The sequence below is a fragment of the Paramisgurnus dabryanus genome, chromosome 19 (genome assembly GCF_030506205.2).
Source record: "Paramisgurnus dabryanus chromosome 19, PD_genome_1.1, whole genome shotgun sequence".
Taxonomy (NCBI): Eukaryota; Metazoa; Chordata; class Actinopteri; order Cypriniformes; family Cobitidae; genus Paramisgurnus; species Paramisgurnus dabryanus.
Genome location: NC_133355.1, coordinates 17356879 through 17374026, shown reverse-complemented (window position 1 = coordinate 17374026; position 17148 = coordinate 17356879). Strand labels below are relative to the sequence as shown.

Below are 17148 nucleotides of genomic sequence, written 5' to 3'. Positions count from 1 at the left end.
AGTTGCAGCTCTAGTAACCAGAAAACCAAAAACAACCCATAATAATGTGTGTTTATGTTCTAAAGAGAGACACTGGTGGTTCAAATAACATGATGGTAATTTTTGGATGAGCTATCTCTTTAAATATAAAAATTCAGAAATGTTCTAAACCCATTTGTCTAACATTTGCACAGTATGCTAATGAGTATGCTCGAGTAACTTTATATTGTCAATTCTTTGACACATGCTTATATTTACACTGGGGACTTGAATTTCAGTATACATTGGGTAACCCGATAACTTGATGGTGCAGGGTTTTTTTGCCCTTTGAATTGAATGGAATTATGCATTTATCAGGCTCCTGGGATTTTAGCAAATGACAAGAGATTGTCTCTGAATCTGTAATCTGTATTGAGTGAATGGTGGTAGTTAAGCATTAGGGGACAGTGTCAAGCTCAACCACTACTCCACATTTGAGACTCCAGCAGTTGATTACATTGAGGATGAGTAGTTCTGCAGATCAGTGGATCAGTTGAGCCTGGACTTGTTTACATCAAGAGGTATGCTTGTATATCACCAAAAAAGGTAAGTGACACCTTGTCTTCTGTTCCATGAAAATCAACCAAAACTACTATTTTATGTGACTCATCTCTTGTGCGGAAAATGTTAACAGGGTTCTGGCATCACACCTCTGATAATGGATTCACAGTGCAGAACACGTTGCTGTTTTGTAAAGACGTTGCAAAGACGCAATACTTGAAATGTCTGTGGTTCTCTGGCTCCAAATGTGTGTTTCTTCAGCTTCTCTACAATGTTTTTCCACACCAGGCATTATGTATTTAGGTACTGTACTGTTAAGAAAAAATAACTTGTGACGGGGTGGTGGCATTTTTGTGGGCTTGGAATACAAGGTGGAAATATTTTTGTCTGTATGGAATCACGAAAACACAAAAGACCAAAAGTGCTTCAAGGATTAAGGTAAATCTGTATATATTTCAGATCAAGCTTTTTAGTTTGCTTTATGATGGTGCTTATTCATGCTCTATGAATCTCATTCCTGATGTTTTTGTGTACACTCGCTACACAGTTTTGTACTCAGAACAGACCTCCAAGAATGATTGCTACATTTGCAGTGACGTTGGAAATAGTTGTAGCAAATTGTGTAGGAACGTCAGCTATGTTTCAATGATATAGTTTCCATTATGTCTTCATATTATTTGAGCTTAAGTAAAATTCCTTCTTGTGAGGGATTTTAAAGAGGTTTCGAGATCAATTTTAACAAGGATATTTAATCCTTTCTTCAAAGCAGCAAATCATAACTTTTTGGGGGGGGTTAAAAACAAAGTCAGTTATTCAGCAAGTACATAATCGTCAGTGTTCAGAGCACTCTCCTTATCTTGCCCTGACTTACAATGGTTGTAATAATGAATAAATTAAGCGTATCAGGTCAGATTTTGTGGGAAATGTCAGTTGTTTCTCGAAAAAAAGATCTGCACACTGTTAGTTGTTTCATAAAATAAAGCACACAGAGTAACCTGCAGTTTTGTTTAAAACTGAGACTGTGATTGGTAAATGTATGGATTTCAGCTTTAAAGGAGCTGTATGTTGGTTTTTGACTACTGAATAAGAAAAAGACATCTATTCATAGATATTTAGGAAACATGCAAATGTTACATATCTTTTTCTGTGGAAAAAAATGCTGTAGTGCGTTATTTATGAAATGTGGTCTGTGGGATCCTGCCCACTGCCAATTTACCCAATAGTGTATTTTGACAGCTTGGTTGCCAGTCTTCACAGTTGCTTAAATGAGAGGGTAGTAGCCCATACATGGACTAGGGCTGCAACAAACGATTATTTTGATAATCGACTAATCTATCGATTACTAGACCGATTAATCGACTAATCAGTACGTTTTGAACGACTATTCGGCTTTTCAATCAGTTAAAACATTAAGTTATACATATTTTAACTAATAAATAAAAAAGAAAAGAAAATCACTTCAGCATTTGAAATAGTTGTTTAATGAACTTTGAGCACGTCATTCTCTCAAGTTTTTGGATTTCTGTCCAACTCAAATTACACACGCATGCTTTCTAAGCATTGTTTAAATATTCTGTTCTCTTAAAAAAAACAAAGATATTTTGATATATAATTTATTCTCGAGTCAACAATGTCGACAAATCGTTTCAGCCCTAACATGGACGCAACTGCCGAAATGAGCGGGTTTTTAATTTGCAGATAAACCTTGTGCTTTGCATTTTCAGTTGTGCTCCTCTATGTCTGGCAACCCAAAAGGGGGAAAAGTCTCCCAATATTTTGAATTTAGACTGCGGTACCAAGTTCAACTGCTAGAAGTCCATGAAATTACAATTTAACTTTTAAATAAAATGTGTGTATAATAGGTGATCTTTGTCGTTGACATACCAGTTTCCATTATAGCAGAGTGTACTAGATACTGAATGAGGTAAGAAAACAGTTAAAGTCTGTGTAAAGTCCGATATTAAATGTGTTTTCAGTTTGTGAAACCATAATTAAAACGGAAAATAAAATAAGTTAACAAAATCATGGAAAAAGGCAGGATTATCTGCTTTCAAACGCTGGGGTCGTTTCCGCTGTTGGCGCTGAAACCAGGCTTGCTCACGCAAAGCTTCCATCTTACAACTTTCAAATGCCGCTACAACCTGAATGGACTCTTGCGATTGCGATTTGGGGCGAGGCCTTGCTTGGTGTCTACAGTTGTGTTATCGAGCCATCATTTAGCCCCACCAATATAATCCTGAACACAAAAATGGAGGTGTTACTCCATAAATCAGCACTGCATAGTTCAGTCTTTACAACGTGTTTCTAACATTTATCATGTGTTTAGAAACAATTATCTGAAATGACTTTATACAGACTTTAAGTCTTTTAATGCAGAGATTTAAGACCTTGCTACGCATTTGTTGTCAAATCTCTCTAGTGCTTCTCATTATCTGTACAAATTGAAACAAACTATGTTGCAACAATGTTTTTATAGTTGATCTTTCCTTGGAAAAAACCCTCAAACCTGGCATTCAATCGGTTTGTTTGCGTCATGTCTATTTGGACATTTGCAGAATTGCTGCCTCCACTCTTTCCTAGCTTCTGTATGCGTACCGGGGTGGGAAATACTCTGGGTGGTTCTTTACTCAAGTGCCAAATCTATTCCCAAATCCACTGTGGACCTTATGCAGTATTAAGGATTGCAGTCATACGTAATGCAGCCATGTTACTAGAGACACTTCATGGTGCCTTAAATGGTGTGCTTGTACATGCCTTTTCCAACAGGCTATACATTTGTATAATACTGGATCAGTTTTTGACTGTCTGGGTGTATGTCTCATTTATCTGCACTGTGATCCATTCACCTTGGGCTAGATTTCTGAAGTGTGATGCCAGAACCACTATTGTGACATCATGACTGCCTCTGGAGAGGCTTAACCCAATATCTACTTCATATGAACTACACTTTAGAGATCGAGTATTGTGTTTTGGTGCCGTTGTCTGTATGAAGATCAGCATCTCTGTCACTGCCTGGTCAGCTACTGAGTTGTACAGCAGCCATAACAGATACACTGTAGTGTTTGAATAACATGGAGCTAAAGAAGAGCTGGCCCTTTGGCCATAATCATCAGTATATGTTCATATATTTCCTTTTAACCTGAATATGCCATGTGTGATGCATGTTATGTCAAGTAAGAAAAAAAAAACATTATTATTGGTGTGAAATATTTCCTTTATATAACAGCTCAACATGCATTATAGATATAAACAAACATGGTATATAAATACCACACACATGAAGGGGAAACGATTATTTACTTGTGCATTACATTACTAGTCCATTGTTTAAATAAAAGCTTGCATCAGTTCGGTTTTAAAGCAGGAATGTTGGATTGAGTACACTGTTACCATATAGATGCTCACTGTCTTTTCTTACTGCAGGGGCCTTGGGTGATTGAAGGAGGCTGAAAGGTTTTCTGCAGTGTACGATAAAGGTAAGCATCCACTTCACACTTCCAAATAACCTGTTTATCTCTTCGTGTTTGCTATGTTTACCACACAGGTGTTTTTTTTTCTTTTGAGTTAAATGTTTTTGATCTTTTAGGTCAACAGACAAAACTGTTTTCTGTGCTGCTTGTTTGGCACTGGATATTCCTGTAGAGTGGATGATAATCTACAGGTATGTGGAAAATCATTTTATGTTATTAAGATTAAGGATGGGATGATAAATGCCAATACACACTAATAATACCTGTCCGGTATCTATTTTAAATCGCACCAACGATATTATTCACAGCTTTTTCATGTACAATGGCTTTTGATCAATAGGAAGTCCTTATCAATCTGCAATCACTGTTAGTTTGAGTCGTTTATAACATAACTCATCAAACATAATCATTATACATATTCTTTATTATCATGAAAATACTTGAAAAGGTTTGAGGAACAGCAATATAAATATATGCCTAAGCAATTTCCTGGAGATGCGTGTGTAAATGGTGGTTCTTCTGCGGCCCATATTAAGTTTCTGCACGCAAGCGCACTTTGGCATTTGTAGCGGCATTTTACTGTAATTCATTGAGAAGCATAGCAAGCATCATTGACCGATGTCAATGATGCAGGAAAATGTTTTCTCAATTGACGAGTTAAATCATCAAATGGTGGGGAAAGAGTAAATACAAGTTAAAACCTTGAATATAAAAGCATAGTTTTATTTTATTAGTATACTTTGTTTGTCTTGATTTTGATATTCAGTAATGTGTGAGAAACTGCTACTGTGGATAATACATTATGAAAACAATTATTGATGACCCTGTTTTCTTTTGTATGTCTTGTTTAGTCCTGGAGTTCAACAGACATGGTGTGGCGACTGGGAAGTCCAGAGTACAGCATTCGATGCATCATTTTTTTTACTAAATAAACTGATGATACGTTAAGATCTGTTTGTGTGGATTGTTTTGTTTTCTGGTTTAAACCTATGTACTAGTTCTGATCTTGCAGCCTGCTACATATGGTGATTTCTGCCATATTATAAAATCATCATGACGGATCACACCGTGATGGACATGGATCTAATAAGTTTGGGTAGGACATGTACGTAGACTTTACGATGAGGACACCTACTTTCATAGACCACGACGCAAGTTAGTAAACGTCATCAGGATACACAAGTTGTAAATAAAGCAAGGTGAATCGTAAATGCCACTTTTGCACAGGATGCTTGCATGTAATGCTACTGAATATTTATGACTCTTGCTATATATTCACCAGTGTCTTCACAAAAGAAGAGTTAACGCAGAAAAACAAATTTACCTTTTAGCCCTTAACCTTTAGTTGCATTGATAATTGCATGTTACGTTTTTATTGGGTGTAATTTGTAGGATGATCATAAATTTCCGATACTGTAAGAAAATAATTGCACACCATCTTTGAATCTCTCACTGTATGACCACGGATCTCAGTTTAGGAGCTACGATCATAGAATTAATGTTTCACAATGGCCATATTAGATCTGGAAACAATTATATATTGTGATCCCTGCTTTAGATATACTGATTTGAATATAAGTGTTCTTGTTATCTGCTTATTACACTACTGGGCAAATATCTTTATATCCAGTGTTGGTTTGTTTGTTTTTAAACATGTAACCAAGTAGTACCTGGGTAGCTGCCCTATACCAATTAAGGTCAAGGTGCTGTGTTTCTCTTGTTTTATTACTGTTGCATCCTATTGGCTGACGGAAAGAAAACTGCAGCCAAGGCAAATGTCTAAAAAAATGATATATAGATAGATAGATATAGATATAGATTTTGATAAACCACTGTGGAAATACTTGTAAATGAAGTCTAATTAAATGAAAATATTACGTCCTTAAGTTTAAAACATTTGTAACAAGGTTAGTGTAAACAATTCAAAATTATTATAAAGAGACAGCTTTGGGTTATAGGATATTAAAGTTTTTCGTTTATCAAATAAAGTAATACAACACACATTCTAGATTTTTATAATTTCAGTATAAAGTGTTAAACAAAGGTTTATGAATTTCAAGTCTCTTATAGCTGTTAAGGTGACATCAAAATGAAAGGGGAACACTGGGAGGGAGAATTCGGTGGTGTGCAACCAATGGGCGCACTTCATGTGTTTTTAATGCTCATAAATTATTGATCACTGGGACACATGCACCCCCAGAGGGTTCATACAGTCAGTCTGGTGCCGTCGAGACGTGCATAGGTCAGTCAGTAAATCTCCTGGATTAGACATGAAACCTGCAAAATTTAAGTGGGCAATGCAAAGTCAACAAACCATGGGCGAAACGTACATGCTCTCCAGCTCCATGCTCCCACTTAATTCCAGCAGAGAGGATTTCAGGCTCCCATCACTGCCCAGATTATCACATGCTAGGACCACCGCAGTGCCTCTCAGGTAAGTCGATACCTAGGGATCATGTTGTAAGGTTATCAACATTGTCTGTGACTAAGGAACAGAGTCTTTAAGATTAACAGTCCCCCGGTAATTAAAATGTCAAATTTTCTAATTCCTAAATTTTTTTTATTTATGTATATTTTTTTTCAGTTGAACACATGTATTTTTATTGTGAGGACGTACAGAGATGGCAAATTTTTAATTTACTATTAAATTACCCTCTGGACATCCATGATGTAGATGACATTGGTTCTTCAGTACAACAGTAAACAAGATTTTTCATTTTCAGGAAATAAAAATGTTCCTTTACATTTTCTAAATGACCTGTTTGGGGTTTTCTTTCTTCTTGCACAGTATCACTGAGCCATCCTTGTTTAAACCAAGGCACTGGGCATTGTTTGGGGATTTTTCAAGAAACAGCTGTCCTCCATTACAAAAGCACACCACATCTTTTCCATCTTGCAAGAGTCCTGAAAAAACAAAGATGCCCCCTCAGAGCTACCATCAAGTGTACATGCATTTCTCTCAACCTCTGAGACCTATTTCAAAGGTTCCTCGTGGTCAGAGACAAACCACAGAGCGCAGAAACTTACAGCCATTAGTGAGACACCATAGACAGCCGGTCAACCATGAAACTTTATCTGTCAGAGGAAAGACTTGCCTCGCATCCAAACCATTACCCCCTACAGCATCCCGTAAGGAGTTGCATGTTTTTCTTCCTGCAGAGAGCGTTGGAGAAGAAGGCGGAGACAGCGAGTCAGTTGATGAGGGTTTTATGGATGACTTGGATAACAAAATCACCACTCTTAAACTACAGCAAGATCCAAAGATCATCAAACAGTCTGATATAGCAGGATTACTGCTAAGTGATGCTGTCCAAGTAACATCTTGTCAATAGCTTTTTGACAGAATCTTTGCAACGCTGGGTGCTTTAAATTTGTCTTTGACGTGTGACTTAAATGTACAGACTGTCAGTTGAATAAGTATATGTTATAATTGTGGCATTATAATAAACCAATAATGTTCAAATATACTGTGCTTTAAAATATATTACCATCCTTGCAGTGAAGAAGTCATTTATGTACAAATTGTAATTATTGTGAGTTAATTATGTTTGAGAAATAATTTCTAAATGTGTGGGTTAAAGAAAAACGCCACAGTTTTTCAATATTTTACAATGTTCTTCCCTCAACTTAAATGAATTAATACATACCTATCTTTATTCAATGCGTGCACTTAATCGTTGTACAGCGCATTGTGAATATGTTAGCATTTAGCCTAGCCCCATTCATTCATTAGGATCCAAACAGGGATGAATTTAGAAGCCACCAAACACTTCCATGTTTTCCCTATTTAAAGACTGTTACATGAGTAGTTACACGAGTAAGTTTGGTAGCACAAAATAAAAAGTGGCGATTTTTAAAGCGGATAATAAATGAGAACTATTTTGTATGGCGGAAGAGCACTTGGTTTGCAGCACTTCTACCTCGTGCCCAGTAACATCATTAGGCTACTCCTAACAACTCCCCCTCTCCCTCAAACTTCCGTCAAGTGTTTTGTGGCTTCTAAATTCAACCTTGTTTGGATCCTAAGGAATGAATGGGGCTTGGCTATGCTGCGCAGTACAATGATTAAGTGTGCACTCGTTGAGAAAATAGAGGTATGAAGTAATTTGTCTAAGTTGAGGGAAGTAAAATATTGAAAAACTGTGATGTTTTCCTTTAAAGGCACATTTAGGGTTTGTGGTAGAAAATAAAACGGATCCAGTCCTTGATGGTCGGTTAAGCAACACCATAGAGGGTTTTTTTTTTTTACCTTAAAATAACGTTTCCAAAAAAGTTTCAGTCGTTCATCCACTCGAAACAGGACCGGCACTTTCACATTCACTCTCTTTCTCTCCTTCTCTCTCTCTCGGGTCCTTCTCTGTCTCTCTCTTTAAACAATGAGATAAATCTGATAATTCATTTAAATAAAAGCAATATATGGCGCTACTTAAAGCGGACGGAGGAGTGCGAGCCTTAACTTAAGAAAATGACCGTCATTTTTACCTGTCTGTTAAAAAATTACACTGTAAACATTTAGTGTAGCTTTAACTTGTTTTTAACTTGGCAAATAACCAAGGTATAAGCTGGATAATCCTCCACTACGCATCGGGTGGTTCTTCGCCTCTTCGTCGTGCATTAAAATCCTTTAATGCATGGCTAGCCGTGGATTATCCCTTATGTAAATTACTGTATAAACGTTGGCTATACCCGTGACCTCATTACATGAGCATTAAGCGTCTGTGTGTTGCTTTGTCTGCGTGTGTTGCTTGGCAGCCATTCTGCTATCAGTATTTCTGCGCTGATAAAACTGCATCAAAATGTCAGATTTTGTTGTGAATTCTGATTTAATGTGTAGCGTTGATGAGTGCATAACAGAGATGGACAGGACAGATAAAGAAGATAAAAAACAAAGACACGGCGAAATTGATGAAAAGGAAATTGAAGAGCTGGAAAAGTCAAGAAATGAAATTGGGACTATCAAACAGACTATGTGGTCTGTTCGCTGTTTTCAGACCTGGTGTGAGGAGAAAAATCTGGCTATTGATTTTAACACTACAACCAAAAGTGAACTAAACCAGGCTCTTCGACAGTTTTATGCCACCGTTAAAACCGCGAAAGGTGAACCGTACGGTTTCAGCAGTTATGCTTGCCTACGTTCAGGGCTCAACAGATACATGAATGATCCACCGATCAACCGATCCTGGTGTCTGTTGAAAGATCCCGAGTTCACTTCCAGCAACAAGGTATTCGTTGGAGTAATAAAGAAACTTAGACGAGAAGGACGTGACAAAACATCCCATCATCCTGCGTTAACAGAGGCGGACTATAACAAAATCAGGCACTCCCCGGTACTAAATCCAAATACACCCGAGGGTCTTGTCAACAAAGTCTGGTTTGATGTGCAGCTGCATATGGGACGCAAGGCTAAAAAGAGCAACCGCCAACTGAAGCCCGGCTCATTTATCATCCACAAGGACGAGAAGGGTCGGAAGTATGCGACACTCAGCGAATGCACAAAAGACTACAAAGATGCTGCTGGGGAAATAAACAAAAATTGCCTAGGGGTGTTTATGTTTGAGCAACCTGGTAATCCGTTGTGTCCTGTCGCTTCTTTGGAGAAATACCTGTCGTTGCTGCCGCCTGATCCACCTGCCTTTTATCTCCATCCAAAGCGGACAAACTACAGCAAAAATGACTGGTAAGTTTAGCTGCATTCGATTATTTGTTGCATAATGCTCAGTTCTGTCAAGTCAGTTTTTGTTACAATGTAGGGGAGACCAATATGTTGTAACACGGGGAGAGTTGTAACAGTACCAATTCCACGAATCAGGGATAAGATAGGAGTCATGTGAGTTTTCTCAGACTTCCTTTATGATCCGCATGGAGGTATTGCCGTCTGTGTTGTCGTCTCTCCTGAAGCTACAGCAGAAAATCTAATTCTGATGTAAGAAAGTAAAAAAAAGATAATATTTTGTTTAGTACTACTACTGTTGTAGATAATGTTGTATTAGTTATATCGGGTCAAACTTTAGTTTCTCCAGTAAAGAATGGTGTATCAACCTCCTGCTATTAGCACCATGCTAATACAGCTAGCTAAACAATGGGTGACAGTGGTGGGGTAGGTTGTAACACGTGTTTGGAACGTGTTAGAACCATCCCCTTACATACAAATAAGAACATTTTTCTGATTTTAATAATTCTACAGAATGCCTAAAACTTGGGTGAGAAAAACAGATCGTGGAGTCGATGCAAGTCTTTTAAAAAGAGCAGCAGAGGAAATTAGTAAAGGGAAGTCTATCAGGTCAGTGGCGAAATCCCACGGAATCTGCCATGTCACCTTAAACAGATATTGGTGGAAATATAAAGCACTGAAAGACCAGGGATCGAGCGACCTTCCTCGTGTAGGATACTACGGACATCATAAGGTCTTCACCAGGCAGCAGGTAGGTTGTAACAAAGGACCACCTTGTGTTTGTCATCCTCTCAAAAAGTCTGTGATATAGTTGGAGAAATTTAAATTGTTGCCATTTCTAGTAGACAAATGTGGGTACTTTGCCTACAAGTTTCAGACATGTAGCCAAAAAAAGGGAGTTTTAGGTGCAGAAGAAAAAAGTGTTACAACCATACCCGGTCTCCCCTGCGCGTGGACATTATTTTTAAATGCAACAGGCAAATTTGTCTTTCTTCTGACGTTAGGTATACTAAAGAGCCCATGGGGTTGAACTTTCTTGGCTCTATGTTGCCACGGATTTGCAGAGCAGCTGACACTAAGACGATCTACACCAACCACTGTCTGAGAAGCACTGTCCATAAACTCTCTGATGCTCGCCCAGCAGCAACAGGAAACGTGTTATTGACAGTGCATTCACGTGAATCGTCCCTGCAAGTAAGATACGATAAAAAAAGTTGGGCTTTGGCATCGCATAATTAAAGTTCACCTGTACAGAGTCAAAAACTCCTCCTTGTCCACCAAAGAGAGGTTCAACAACAATTGTGGTGGGCAGAGGAATCTACATAAATCTAAGCATGCTTGCGTCTGTGTTGCTTGGCAACCAGTTTGTTGTTTCTGTAGAACTAAAAATATTTTAATATCACTAAACATTTCTAATATTAATATAATTATTGTGTTGCTGTGTGTTTATTTTATAAAACCTTGCCATAGAATATATCTGTTAAATATACATCTAATTGATTTGGCCGACACTTTTATCCAAGCAACTTACAAAAGTGAGGAAACACGTGATTCATCTTAAAAGCATTTCTTTCACATGTTTTGTAATTTTTATATAATTTATATAATAAACAAGCTCAAATTCTAATTAAAAAATGTGTGTACTACGTATCTGTATAGCATATGCGTGTATACCACGCATGCGCAGTAATGCGCGCGTTGTGGTAATCGTCTCCCATAATGCATTGCAACAGGCACTGAGAGGAAGTGCTTTCGCGGTAGTTCTTGCTAAGCGAAACCGTCCCAGTTATTCACTAATTCGTGCTTTTAAATGTTTTAACACCTTAGTGCTCAATCGTGCATCATATTAGTTGTGTGTACGCTGTTCTGCGCGAGGGAACGTTGTCAGAAGACCAAAAGATCTTAAAGTGAGTATTTAAACTGTTATAAAGAGTGGCCCGCGTGTTGTTTATTATCTGTGCAGAGATTCGCTGTAAAGCTGTGCATGCATTGTAGACTTTCACATTTATGCGGTTGCTTTTCGACAAACGTTTAACTACAACTTCATATTTAAAACGCATAATGGAGTATTTCGTGTTTTCGATGCTTATTGAATAACTCTGTTAGGACAATAGAATGACCCGGACACCATAGCGTTTCGAAGGATTAGAATATGCATCAGTTAAGCGCGTTATTACCTTAAATAAACTAAATTAAGATTTATTATTTTGAGGTTGCATGTCAGGTGCAGCAGGGCCGTGCAGAGACCTTAGGAGGGGAAGGTGCTCAAAGTATTAAAAGGCACATGGAACATTCCTAGCTGACACACACACACACACAAAACAAATGAAAAACAAAACGAAATATAATTTTTTTTAAGTGTAATATGTTTTCTTCATTGTAGAAAAATCTATAATAAACACACACACACACACACACACACATTACATTGTGACTATAAGATATTATTAATTACAGGCTGTTGTGGATTTATTTTGTTGTCATATTTAAAATGTAATTATATTTTAATCCTGTTCTGAATTTATTATTTTTTTAATGATTAAAAGATAATAAAAACAGCCATTATGATGATAATTCAGAGAATTTGAAAATCAGTATGAGCCCTTACTACTAGTGTTATGAAAACTATTTGTATAGCACTCTACTTAAGTTGTTAGTTAAGTAACATGAAGACCAGAAGCCTCAAAGTCTGTGAATCTTTTTTCCCCAAACAGGACGAATGAAGTGAACAAGTATGCACAGGCCCAGCGCCAGGATGGCATAACGGGGGGGGGCTATTTTAATCCCTTGGGGGGCTTCACGCTATACCTTATCTTGACTGATTTCCTGCTTCTTTTCATTTATTTATTATGGCTACCTAGATTATTGCCTGTATTATACACATTCGACTTCATACACATCACCTAACAATCTTAATAAGCCCGATAATCGTGAATTAATGGCGTTATCTCTTACCTAATCTCAGGTGAAGGATTCAGCGCGCAAATGAAAAGCGGCGCAGCGGAATTAAGCAACATTGGCTTTTCCTTTAATTAATTAATTAATGTTTCAGCCTGCAAGTTTTTAAACATTCGTTCCTTAAATGTTAATCACACATTTGTAATGTCGCTGTCATTATTATCATCATGGGAAGATAAATCAGATTTTATTAATCAGGGCTGTCGTCTCCTGCAAAAACTAAGTGATTGAAATTAGTTTAATTAAAGAATTGAATAACTGGAAATAAATCGAAGCAAAAGTAAATTTAAAACTGAAACATTATTAATATAACGAATATCAAATAAACATATTATAATAATAAAATGACGAAAACAACTAAATTACTACAAAACTTTAAAGCACATCAGAAGGCTACAGCTCTTTTAATGGCAAGTTAAATGTTTGTGGCTCTACTTTTTTATTATGGCAGGTGTAATAATTTGCGGAAAAATATAATTCTGATTAGAGATCGACCGATAAATCTGTTTCCTGATATTTTCCCAGATATTTAAGCATTTTCCCATTATCGGATATCGGTTTTGTAATATCGGATTGACCGATAAATGCCGCCAGCTTGTGGCCGTTTCGAGAATTGTGCGTTGGACGCCATTTCGTCACAGCATCTGAGGAGAGGAGCTAACAACAACAACAACATATGACGCAAGTTCATTAAATCTTATTAATATCTTACTTTGCTTTAATTAATCAATTTATTTAACATAACAGACATTAATGCACAGATGAGATGTGTTATAAATGCTTGATATGCAATGTATGCAGCTTGGCTAAGAATTAGAGACAGACTTACAGAGTCAGGTAAACGGATCCATCAAATCCTGTCCCAATAACGACGTAGCTTTACATGAATAAAACAGCCATGAATGAATGGAATGAAAAATGCTGAATTAAATAAAAAAAATTGTTTGTTATTTATGCTTATTAGTAGCCTCGTAAAATTAAGTTCATATAGCTGTTCACTTACCGGGTTGAAGGCTGAAGCACAGCCACCACATGTAGCTAACTTCTAACAAGATTTACCCGAAGTTATATTAACATTTACCAGATAAACATTATTTTGGTAAAAACATCAAAACAAATGTGTGTGGATATTAGTTATTTATTAATGCGTGAGTTAAAGCATAGATAAGCCGTGCTTTGTCAACAGCCATTTCATAATCTATAGCAACAAAATGTGAATTATTCTAGCATTAAATACCAGTTAAGAAATTCAATGACATATAAGCTGTTTTGGTTTTTACTTTTCTGACAATGTATTATTCCAGTGTTATTATTTATTAAATTAATATTATTCTTCACTCTTTCAGACCCCTATTTATTACAATTGTATGCAAAGAGAGAGTGATTATCATTATAAGGGTTTGTTTAGTTCAGTATTGTTTTAGTAATTTTGTTGAAAACGGTATTATAACAGTAAATAAAAATCGGTTCAGCATATCGGTTATCAGGCACATAAGCACCTAAATAATTGGTATCGGTTTTAATAGATCTGTATCGGTCGATCTCTAATTAGGATTAAAATAAAAGGAAGAGATAACAGCTTTGTGAACAGTAATGAGCAGTATTTTTTAAGAACAATGAAACACATGTTGGAAAGGGGATATCTTTAAAGGAACGCTCCCTTTTATGAAAATAGGCTCATTTTCCAGCTCTCTTAGAGTTAAACATCTTGAGTTTAACCGTTTTGGAATCCATTCAGCCGACCTCCGGGCCTTTCAGTACCACTTTTAGCATATCTTAGCATGATCCATTGAATCTGATTAGACTATTAGCATCGTGCTCAAAAATGACCAAAGAGTTTGGATATTTGTCCTATTTAAAACTCTTCTGTAGAAATATTGTGTACTAAGACCGACGGAAAATTAAAAGTTGCCATTTTCAAGGCCGATATGGCTAGGAACTATATTCTCATTCCATAATCAAGGAACTTTGCTGCCGTAACATGGGTGCAGCAGGCCAATAAACGCTGCAGCGTCCTGAAAAAATAGTCCTTAGCTAGGTAACTTTCGATGTGACCGGCACTAAGTTTGTGTGTTCCAGTCAGCAAATTAGGAAGTGGATTTACCTTTGTGATTAGCCATGGTTCTCTGCGTTGTAAAGCACTGTGATAGTAAGTCGAAGGTGTACTCTACCATCATGTTTCACAGAATACCAACGAAAGGAATACAAATGTATCAATGGTTGCTTGCGCTGAACATAGATCTCTTAACACCGGTAGAATTAATTAAGAAATGGCGTGTTTGCTCAAAGCATTTTGTACCCGATGACTATATGGAAAACATAAACCATGTTACCCATACCACGGTACGGCGTCTAAAGGATACGGCCATCCCAACAGTCTTCAGAGTACAGACAGAAGCAAGTGTATCATCACCCATGGCTGTAAGTATAACATTATTATTTTTAGTTATCTTGAATGACCAGATTGAAACAGCACTGCTGTTGTCATTAGTTAGTAAAATTAAAGAGTGCTTCGTTTGGCTTATATAGTATATAACGTTAGTAGTTGTGTTGTAGTTCGTAGTCTTTCTATGATACAAAATACTAGTGATTAGGGGTGTGACGGATCACAAAACTCACGGTTCGGATCACATTACGGTTTTTGAGGCACTGAATTTTTCGGATCAGCAAAAAAAAGGTGGGAAAAATCTAATAACAAATAAAGAAATTACAAACATTTATAAAAAAGAACAAAGTTGCACATTAAGTAAGGTCTAAAATTATTACCATTAAATTACCATTAAATATAATTATTATTTTTTAGAGCTTCAGACGTGATTTTCTCTTTGTCTTGGGTTGTTTGATTAACATTAAGGACACAGACCTAAGTAGGTTAATTGAGGTTACTGTCTCTTTAAGGCCAAATAAGCACAGACTGGTTTCTGACTGTAATCTATACATAAATTTAAGACACAAACAAATGTTTTTATTAGAAAAAGAATACTGTGAAGATCATTTTGTTTGTATGTAAAAAGATTTTATGTTTGCTTGCTCTTTGAAACGCGTCTCTTCGTGTGTGCACTTTTAACCTGCGTGCGCACAGGCAGACGGAGGGCAAATGCCAAACGGTGCAGCATAAACACTCGGTCCACATAAAAATGTTACGTTGTTTTCAGTGCAGTATTCCTCAAATGTAATTTAGTGGACTACAGTATGCACAACTCTCACTATAGTTTACACATCAAGTGTTCTGATCTTTGAAGTGCATAGGGTTGATCACATCTGACTAAAGCTGGACCGGAACAGCTGCTCACTTTAGCCTCTTTTTGCTGTTAAATTGTTTAAAATCACTTGAATGTTAACATTTGCAAGCCTTTTAAAAACACGTGCAAATGATAAACTTGCCCTATTTAAATTTGCGTATTAAGCCGCGAATCGCATGCGAGCCGAACCGTGGGTTGTGATTCGTACAGATCACGGAACAACTGCGATCTGTCACAGCACTACTAGTGATGTTACGTTCTGTGCTCGGAGTCTTGAGAGCATGTTTGAATCTTGTAAATTCACAGTCCCCTTCCCTGTTTAACTCAGCCAATTGTCAGTTTTTATACTAATAATAGGCAGGAGGGGCAAGGTTATTAGCAAAGACTTGATTAACACAAATGTGATAGCCCCATTCATTGCAAGCCAAATACGTATTACACATCCAGGTGAAAAAATACTATAGTAATTTATAGTAAATAGTATAGTATAGTGTTTTTGAACCATAAAATAGTATTGCACGTGAATTAATTTATTGTGGTAAATAATTATATTGTTGCTGTGATAACATAACAACTATAGTAATAGAAATTACCAATACTGTACTAAGTTTTTTACAACTATAGGGTATATTTTACTACAATATGTTCTGCCACACTTTCTTGTCTTTCACGTTCGAAAAGCTCCTCTTCAGTGTGTTTCGGTTAAAATAGATACGGTTCAGGATCTGCGCCAAATAAATATCTTCTGAATTGTCTCCCACAAATGTTTCCATGGTTGCAAGGCACGCTCCCTGCACAAGCAGTTTGTCACGTTGGTTATGTCTATGCCTATTTTCGGGCTTGCGTAATATCATTGCGCTCGCTGCACCCATGTTACGGCAGCAAAGTTTCTTGATTATTACGGCGGAATGAAAGTGTAGTTCTTAATCATATCACTTTTATCAACTATTAATCTTTTACGGCCTTCGTACATGATGCGACTACAGAAGAGTCAAGTTTTAAATAGGATTGAAACAATACCGATAATTTTGTCATTTTTGAGCGCGATGCTAATGGTCTAATCAGATTCAATTAATTATGTTAAGCTATGCTAAAAATGGTACCGGCTGACCTGGAGATCGGCTGAATGGATTCCAAAACTGTACAACTTAGTTGCTAACTCTAGGGGGGCTGAATTTTTTCTTTGTGTCTCCACTCTATGTATGGATCTCCTTTCGGCATTGATGGCACTTCCTGATTTGTTACTCTCTGTGCTGTCTATTGTCCTGGATGGCTTTTTGATTTTTTC

The 17148-nt window shown here is 37.0% G+C and overlaps 2 protein-coding genes across 6 annotated transcripts in view; both read left to right on the top strand.

The window, feature by feature from the left end:
- The window catches only part of sfpq (splicing factor proline/glutamine-rich), a 32071-nt gene extending 27134 nt beyond the window's left edge, over window positions 1-4937 (top strand). The window contains exons 10-12 of the transcript XR_010545187.1: window positions 3943-3995; window positions 4106-4180; window positions 4841-4937. The gene's annotated coding sequence lies outside the window, so the exon portion shown is untranslated. The remainder of the gene's footprint in view (window positions 1-3942; window positions 3996-4105; window positions 4181-4840) is intronic.
- Window positions 4938-8830: 3893 nt separating this feature from the next.
- The window catches only part of LOC135781509 (zinc finger MYM-type protein 4-like), a 32478-nt gene continuing 24160 nt past the window's right edge, over window positions 8831-17148 (top strand). Inside the window, exons 1-2 of one of the 5 annotated variants that reach the window (XM_073812789.1) lie at window positions 8831-9666; window positions 10665-10854. In XM_073812789.1, coding sequence (XP_073668890.1) covers window positions 8846-9666; window positions 10665-10854 — 1011 coding nt within the window. In that variant the 5' untranslated portion in view covers window positions 8831-8845. Of the gene's footprint in view, window positions 9667-9829; window positions 9913-10173; window positions 10412-10664; window positions 10855-11377; window positions 11568-12835; window positions 15040-17148 lie in introns of those variants that run through there. The other 4 variants (XM_073812792.1, XM_073812793.1, XM_073812794.1 and 1 more) reach the window with 4 other exon arrangements.